This window comes from Acipenser ruthenus, unplaced genomic scaffold (genome assembly GCF_902713425.1).
Source record: "Acipenser ruthenus unplaced genomic scaffold, fAciRut3.2 maternal haplotype, whole genome shotgun sequence".
NCBI classification, from domain to species: Eukaryota; Metazoa; Chordata; class Actinopteri; order Acipenseriformes; family Acipenseridae; genus Acipenser; species Acipenser ruthenus.
The window spans coordinates 90,001-98,633 of record NW_026708202.1 but is presented as its reverse complement, the minus strand read 5'-3'; the positions used below and the strand labels follow the sequence as shown (position 1 = coordinate 98,633).

The following is an 8,633-nucleotide window of genomic DNA, read 5'->3' as shown; positions in this document are numbered from 1 at the left end:
TAAACAGGGAGTCGATATCAGGGTCTAGCGCTGTATATTATAAAGACATTTCAGAGGGCTGGATCGCCTCAATATCAGGGTCTAGCGCTGTATATTATAAAGACATTTCAGAGGGCTGGATCGCATCGATATCAGGGTCTAGCGCTGTATATTATAAAGACATTTCAGAGGGCTGGATCGCATCGATATCAGGGTCTAGCGCTGTATATTATAAAGACATTTCAGAGGGCTGGATCGCATCAATATCAGGGTCTAGCGCTGTATATTATAAAGACATTTCAGAGGGCTGGATCACATCAATATCAGGGTCTAGCGCTGTATATTATAAAGACATTTCAGAGGGCTGGATCGCATCGATATCAGGGTCTAGCGCTGTATATTATAAAGACATTTCAGAGGGCTGGATCGCATCGATATCAGGGTCTAGCGCTGTATATTATAAAGACATTTCAGAGGGCTGGATCACATCGATATCGGGGTCTAGCGCTGTATATTATAAAGACATTTCAGAGGGCTGGATCGCATCGATATCAGGGTCTAGCGCTGTATATTATAAAGACATTTCAGAGGGCTGGATCGCATCGATATCAGGGTCTAGCGCTGTATATTATAAAGACATTTCAGAGGGCTGGATCGCATCGATATCAGGGTCTAGCGCTGTATATTATAAAGACATTTCAGAGGGCTGGATCGCATCGATATCAGGGTCTAGCGCTGTATATTATAAAGACATTTCAGAGGGCTGGATCGCATCGATATCAGGGTCTAGCGCTGTATATTATAAAGACATTTCAGAGGGCTGGATCGCATCGATATCAGGGTCTAGCGCTGTATATTATAAAGACATTTCAGAGGGCTGGATCGCATCAATATCAGGGTCTAGCGCTGTATATTATAAAGACATTTCTTTCTTTTTCTCTCAGCAGATTTTGGCTGGGTCGCTGATTTCTCCTCCCTCTCTATCTCCCCGGCTCAGTCGCCGGTGGACCCGGGTTCAAGCATGTGGGAGCGCTCCGGGCAGCCAAAAGGGAGCGATGGAGAGAGTTGGGTTAACTTCTCAAACAGGTGTCCCACAATCCCACGCAGGTAAAGGCATCGAACTCTCTGTTAACCGTGGAAAAACAGCAGGGCTGGGACTCAGACTCCTATTCCACAGCAGTGTGATCCAGTCCTGGTTTCACTGGGAGTTTAATAATCAGACACACCCTGAGCTTGTTAGCTAGACACACTGGGGGCTGATCAAGCTGGTAGCAGTAAAACCTGGACTGGATCACACTGCTGTGGGATAGGAGTCTGATTCCCAGCTCTGATCCGCAATATTCAAAATACTAGATGTTTTTTCTTTGTTTTTTAGTTCCCAGGAAGTCTCCATGGAAACAAGCCCCTCCCCTCAGACAGCCGTGACATCACAGCAGTGTAAGAACCTTATTCGTCGAAACTTAGATTATGATGATGATGATTATTATGATGACTTTAAGCAGAGGGGTGAGTGATTCCTGTTTGAGATTCATTCCTTGTAGATTCAGGGTTTTTTTTTAAAAACCTTTTGACCCTTTTGGTGTCGGGTCGTTTTTCGGGTCTGTTCAGAACCGGTAGAGAGCTCACGTTCAGAAATAAAATCCGCAGCGCTTGCAAAAAAAAAACAAATTAAAGCAAATCTTCTAAACTTTGTTATTATTTTTTTATTTTTTTATTTTTTTCCACAGCTTCTAAGCAAACCACTGATGTCCTTGTCGCAGCTCCTCCCAGCTCTCTGTCGCCCCCTGCCTCTGTGGAGGCCAAACGCACCCCCTCGCAAACAGAATCTAATCCTCCTACAGCTCCCCCTGCAGTCGAGGAGGGTAAATGCACCGCTGATATAGAATCTAATTCCTCTTCAGCGCCCCCTGCAGTCAAGGAGGGTAAATGCACCACTGATATAGAATCCAATTCCTCTTCAGCGCCCCCTGCAGTCAAGGAGGGTAAATGCACCGCTGATATAGAATCCAATTCCTCTTCAGCGCCCCCTGCAGTCAAGGAGGGTAAATGCACTGCTGATATAGAATCTAATTCCTCTTCAGCGCCCCCTGCAGTCAAGGAGGGTAAATGCACCACTGATATAGAATCCAATTCCTCTTCAGCGCCCCCTGCAGTCAAGGAGGGTAAATGCACTGCTGATATAGAATCCAATTCCTCTTCAGCGCCCCCTGCAGTCAAGGAGGGTAAATGCACCGCTGATATAGAATCGAATTCCTCGTCAGCGCCCCCTGCAGTCAAGGAGGGTAAATGCACTGCTGATATAGAATCCAATTCCTCTTCAGCGCCCCCTGCAGTCAAGGAGGGTAAATGCACCGCTGATATAGAATCGAATTCCTCGTCAGCGCCCCCTGCAGTCAAGGAGGGTAAATGCACCTCTGATATAGAATCCAATTCCTCGTCAGCGCCCCCTGCAGTCAAGGAGGGTAAATGCACCTCTGATATAGAATCCAATTCCTCGTCAGCGCCCCCTGCAGTCAAGGAGGGTAAATGCACCTCTGATATAGAATCCAATTCCTCTTCAGCGCCCCCTGCAGTCAAGGAGGGTAAATGCACCGCTGATATAGAATCGAATTCCTCGTCAGCGCCCCCTGCAGTCAAGGAGGGTAAATGCACCACTGATATAGAATCGAATTTCTCTTCAGCGCCCCCTGCAGTCAAGGAGGGTATATGCACCACTGATATAGAATTTAATTCCTCTTCAGCGCCCCCTGCAGTCAAGGAGGGTAAATGCAATGCTGATGTAGAATCAAATTCCTCTTCAGCGCCCCCTGCAGTCAGGGAGGGTAAATGCACCACTGATATAGAATTGAATTCCTCTTCAGCACCCCCTGCAGTCAAGGAGGGTAAATGCACCACTGATATAGAATTGAATTCCTCTTCAGCACCCCCTGTGGCCAAGGAGGGTAAATGCAGCCCTGCGAAACCAGAATCGAATACTGAAAAAGTGGTTAAATTAAACCCAGGTAATGTAGAAGCCTGTACAGCGCCCCCTACTGCCAAGGAGGTCAAACGCAGCCCCGAAACGAACAGAGAGACGCAGTCTGGCTCCCCTGCTGGCGAGGAGGGCGACCGCGACTCTGACAAAGCCGGGCGGAGCGGAGGGAGTTCGGGGGCCAATCGGAGCCCCAAGAAAACGAAAAACCCGCCCACAGCGCCCCCCGCCTCCACAGAAGGGAAGTGCAGCAGCAGCAGCGGACCAGGGAGAGCGACCCCTGGTGGGGAGAGGGAGAGGGAGGAGGGGGCCGCTCTGCCCAATGGGGAGAGAGAGGGGGGTTCCTCTCCGAGTCTTCCCAGCATGCAGCGCTGCAGCAGGTAAGCTGTGAGAAGGATCTCGCTGGCTCGCGTTAACGCTGTGAGATCGTGTGAGTCTGTTTGTATTTTTGTGTTTTTTTAATAAGGCTTCGTGAGGGGGGGGGGACGGATTTTTTCATTCTGGTGGAAGAGAGAGAATTTTATTTTTATTTATTTCATTTATTTAAGTGACCTGTTTCGTTTTTTTTAATCATTTTTTATTGATCATTTTAAACATTTCAACAAATATAATGCTGACAGTTCAAAACGCAACCAGGAAAAACATCATTATATCTCAGTAGTTCAGAAAGGCAGCTCTGTGTGTGTGTGTGTGTGTGTCTGTGTGTGTGTGTGTTTGTGTGTGTGTGTGCGCGTGTGTGCGTGACCCTGGGCGAGTTGCTTCACCTCCTTGTGCTCCGTCCTTCGGATGAGACGTCAAACAAACGAGCTCCTATTGGAAGTGACTCTGCAGCAGCCAGTGACTCCCTGTGCGTGTGTGTGTGTGTGTGTGTGTGTGTGTGTGCGTGACCCTGAGCGAGTCGCTTCACCTCCTTGTGCTCCGTCAAACAAACGAGCTCCTATTGGAAGTGACTCTGCAGCAGCCACTGACTCCCTGTGCGTGTGTGTGTGTGTGTGTGTGTGTGTGTGTGTGACCCTGAGCGAGTCGCTTCACCTCCTTGTCCTCCATCCTTCGGATGAGACGTCAAACAAACGAGCTCCTATTGGAAGTGACTCTGCAGCACCCAGTGACTCCCTGTGCGTGCGTGCGTGCGTGTGACCCTGGGCGAGTCGCTTCACCTCCTTGTGCTCAGTCAAACAAACGAGCTCCTATTGGAAGTGACTCTGCAGCAGCAGCAGCAGTTGTTGATGATTCAGAGTTCACCCCCCTGGTCTCTGGAAGTCTCTCTGGAGAAAAGCGTCTGCTGAGCGACTCATTAATAATAATAATAATAATAATAATAATAATAATAATAATAATAATAATAATAATTCATCTTGTTATGAATCATTATTTAAGAAAAATGTCGTAAGCATTTGCAAAAAATGTGCTGATTTAGAATTGTTATTTTAAAAAGTAGTCGTTTTTTCTAGGACTATTATTATTATTATTATTATTATTATTATTATTATTATTACCTGCTTGTATCGTATAAATCTTACACAGTTCAAATTTGTATTGATTCATTTTATCAATTGATTTCTCAGCGATACAGGATCTTCAGCAGCTACCTCAGATTCTCAGTCTGTCACTCAAACCGTTCAGGACCGCCCCCCGGCTGACATCACAGAGAAAGCCACGCCCACTGAGGAGAAACCACCGTCGCACAGGTGAGGATCCCGCATCCCATAATAAACTCCAACCCAGAAGAGAGAGAGAGAGAGAGAGAGAGAGAGAGAGAGCGTTTTTAAATTAGTTGCTTAATCAGGTTGTGTTTATATATTATACAGCAACACCAAACACGATTCAGACAGCCCCCCTGAGTTTCAATAGCCATAGTTTTATATATTATACAGCAACACCAAACACGATTCAGACAGTCCCCCTGAGTTTCAATAGCCATAGTTTTATATATTATACAGCAACACCAAACACGATTCAGACAGCCCCCCTGAGTTTCAATAGCCATAGTTTTATATATTATACAGCAACACCAAACACGATTCAGACAGTCCCCCTGAGTTTCAATAGCCATAGTTTTATATATTATACAGCAACACCAAACACGATTCAGACAGTCCCCCTGAGTTTCAATAGCCATAGTTTTATATATTATACAGCAACACCAAACACGATTCAGACAGTCCCCCTGAGTTTCAATAGCCATAGTTTTATATATTATACAGCAACACCAAACACGATTCAGACAGTCCCCGAGTTTCAATAGCCATAGTTTTATATATTATACAGCAACACCAAACACGATTCAGACAGTCCCCCTGAGTTTCAATAGCCATAGTTTTATATATTATACAGCAACACCAAACACGATTCAGACAGCCCCCCTGAGTTTAATATATTGTTAATTATCATTATTTTTTTCAGATGAGCATTGAAGTTATCAACAGCAGAATTCAAGATCTCTCTCTCTCTCTTTCTCTCCCTCCCTCCCCCTCCTTCTCTCAATCTACGAGTCACGAAGCAGGAAGAAGGGAACGAAAAACACAGGGAGGAAGACGAAGAAAAAGAGGAAGTAGAGAGAGAGAGAGGAAAACTGTGAAAATATGAAATATGTAATAAAGCACTTGTCCTGAAATCAGAGTTTAAGAAAAAAAAACAACAAACTTATTTTTCTGTCTCCTTTTTGATTCTTGTTTCCTTTTTATTCTGTTCAAAATATTAAACATTTCAAAGATGGTTTGGAAAATGTTTTTTGTGTTTTATTACACATATATATCTGTTTTTTTTTGTGTCCAGTCATCGGGTCCCTGTCCTTCATGGTCCAAGACTCCTGTCTGTCTCCTCGCTAAACTAACAAGTGTCCAGTTGTCCCACGTCTTACAAGACTTGGGAATGTTAATGTATGAAAAACAAAGAGACTGAGAGAGAAAGTCAAGTTAGCAGAGAAACGTTTTAATGCCTTCGTCATCCAGAACTTCACTGGATCAGAAACTCCAAACCAGAAGAGACCGAGAGAGAAAGTCAAGTTAGCAGAGAAACGTTTTAATGCCTTCGTCATCCAGAACTTCACTGGATCAGAAACTCCAAACCAGAAGAGACCGAGAGAGAAAGTCAAGTTAGCAGAGAAACGTTTTAATGCCTTCGTCATCCAGAACTTCACTGGATCAGAACCTCCAAACCAGAAGAGACCGAGAGAGAAAGTCAAGTTAGCAGAGAAACGTTTTAATGCCTTCGTCATCCAGAACTTCACTGGATCAGAAACTCCAAACCAGAAGAGGCTGAGAGAGAAAGTCAAGTTAGCAGAGAAACGTTTTAATGCCTTCGTCATCCAGAACTTCACTGGATCAGAAACTCCAAACCAGAAGAGACCGAGAGAGAAAGTCAAGTTAGCAGAGAAACGTTTTAATGCCTTCGTCATCCAGAACTTCACTGGATCAGAAACTCCAAACCAGAAGAGACCGAGAGAGAAAGTCAAGTTAGCAGAGAAACGTTTTAATGCCTTCGTCATCCAGAACTTCACTGGATCAGAAACTCCAAACCAGAAGAGACTGAGAGAGAAAGTCAAGTTAGCAGAGAAACGTTTGAATGCCTTCGTCATCCAGAACTTCACTGGATCAGAAACTCCAAACCAGAAGAGACCGAGAGAGAAAGTCAAGTTAGCAGAGAAACGTTTTAATGCCTTCGTCATCCAGAACTTCACTGGATCAGAAACTCCAAACTTGAAGAGACCGAGAGAGAAAGTCAAGTTAGCAGAGAAACGTTTTAATGCCTTCGTCATCCAGAACTTCACTGGATCAGAAACTCCAAACCAGAAGAGACCGAGAGAGAAAGTCAAGTTAGCAGAGAAACGTTTTAATGCCTTCGTCATCCAGAACTTCACTGGATCAGAAACTCCAAACCAGAAGAGACTGAGAGAGAAAGTCAAGTTAGCAGAGAAACGTTTTAATGCCTTCGTCATCCAGAACTTCACTGGATCAGAAACTCCAAACTTGACTTTCTCTCTCGGTCTCTTCTGGTTTGGAGTTCCCCTCAATATAAAAAGCCACGTTGCTGTACTTTGCTCTCCAGGTTTTTATCAGATTGAAATCTGAAGCGGCGTGCTCACATCGCTGACGCGGAGAGAGGAGAGACAGGGCTGGGCTGGAGTGGAGTGGGTGGACTTCTGAACTCTTATCTCAATGGAAGATGGACTGTGACTTCTAGTTACTGAAAGATTTGAACTGTTATCTCAACTCAAGATGGACTGTGACATCTAGCAACAGAGAGAGAGAGAGAGTATAAAATACTTGTGGATATTGAGACAGATTATTATTAGAGGGGAGAGGTGGATCGGATAATAGGGATTGATCTAGGAATAGATTTTATAAAGAGAATAGAAGGAGAGAGAGATACACAGATCATAGGATAATAGACTTTATAAAGAGAGACGGTTCGAGGTTAGTTTGAAGAGTTGATGGTCTGTAAAGTGATCCGCGGTCGCTGGTGTATTTGAAGAGGCTGGTTTGTGTGTGTGTGTGTGTGTGTTTGTATACATTTCCACACCAACGGAGAATACAAAATGGACATTCTTGAAACGCAAGCTTACTGTCGCAGAAAGGAACGAAGAACGGTAAGGATTAATTAATTTTATTCGTTTGTTAATCTCCTGTAACTGTAAAAAAACACTCCATGGATTTTTAGAAGCGCTAAAAGGAACTTCATAAATTCAGTGACTAACGACTAGAAGTCTTTCTCAGGGTCTTCAGTGTGAATTCAATGACTAACGACTAGAAGTCTTTCTCAGGGTCTTCAGAGTGAATTCAATGACTAACGACTAGAAGTCTTTCTCAGGGTCTTCAGTGTGAATTCAATGACTAACGACTAGAAGTCTTTCTCAGGGTCTTCAGTGTGAATTCAATGACTAACGACTAGAAGTCTTTCTCAGCGTCTTCAGTGTGAATTCAATGACTAACGACTAGAAGTCTTTCTCAGCGTCTTCAGTGTGAATTCAATGACTAACGACTAGAAGTCTTTCTCAGGGTCTTCAGAGTGAATTCAGTGACTAACGACTAGAAGTCTTTCTCAGGGTCTTCAGTGTGAATTCAATGACTCACGACTAGAAGTCTTTCTCAGGGTCTTCAGTGTGACTTCAATGACTGACGACTAGAAGTCTTTCTCAGGGTCTTCAGAGTGAATTCAATGACTAACGACTAGAAGTCTTTCTCAGGGTCTTCAGTGTGAATTCAATGACTAACGACTAGAAGTCTTTCTCAATGTGACATTTCCTTTACTGTTTGATGTATGGTAAAGTTAACAGACTACATCTCCCATGATCCCCTGTCATGGACCCCAATGCAGATGCATGCTGGGATATGTAGTTTAAATTCTGTTGACAAAGACTGTGTGTGTGAGTGGCTCCCAACTGCCCCTCATTCCAGCCCATAATAACCCGTTGAACCCTCCTCTCTCTCTCTCTCTCTCTCTCTCTCTCTCTCCCTCCTCCCAGTTGGCTGAACTGGTTACCAGTTTGCTTCCATTCTTCGTTTCCAGTTCAACGTACTTCTACCTCTGGCTCCCTGACTCTAGCCCCTCCCCCTTCTCTGCGGCGGTGAAGTCCGCCCCCGTGCTGTCATTGGCCGGCCTGGTGTGGTATCACAAAGGGGGGCGGTCCCTGTGCGGTTCCACAGGGGCGGTGCTGGCAGGGCTGCTTCTGTCTGCAGCCGGA

The 8,633-nt window shown here is 44.8% G+C and overlaps 2 protein-coding genes across 3 annotated transcripts in view; both read left to right on the top strand.

The window, feature by feature from the left end:
• Positions 1–890: 890 nt before the first annotated feature.
• Positions 891–5,665, top strand: LOC131730011 (mucin-1-like). 2 transcript variants are annotated; one of them, XM_059020282.1, is made up of 5 exons: positions 891–1,086; positions 1,355–1,416; positions 1,707–3,330; positions 4,516–4,638; positions 5,454–5,665. In XM_059020282.1, the coding sequence occupies exons 1-5, from the start codon at positions 1,001–1,003 to the stop codon at positions 5,503–5,505; spliced, it is 1,947 nt and encodes a 648-aa protein (XP_058876265.1). In that variant the 5' UTR covers positions 891–1,000; the 3' UTR covers positions 5,506–5,665. The 2 variants fall into 2 exon arrangements, with proteins under 2 accessions (XP_058876265.1, XP_058876266.1); XM_059020283.1 differs by having other exon boundaries at positions 894–1,086; positions 5,354–5,665.
• A 1,446-nt stretch (positions 5,666–7,111) lies between these two features.
• Positions 7,112–8,633, top strand: part of LOC131730012 (lysoplasmalogenase-like protein TMEM86A) — a 3,288-nt gene continuing 1,766 nt past the window's right edge. The window contains exons 1-2 of the mRNA XM_059020284.1: positions 7,112–7,538; positions 8,415–8,633. The exon at positions 8,415–8,633 is cut by the window's right edge and continues 37 nt beyond it. Of these exons, the coding sequence (XP_058876267.1) occupies positions 7,488–7,538; positions 8,415–8,633 (270 nt within the window). The 5' untranslated portion in view covers positions 7,112–7,487. The remainder of the gene's footprint in view (positions 7,539–8,414) is intronic.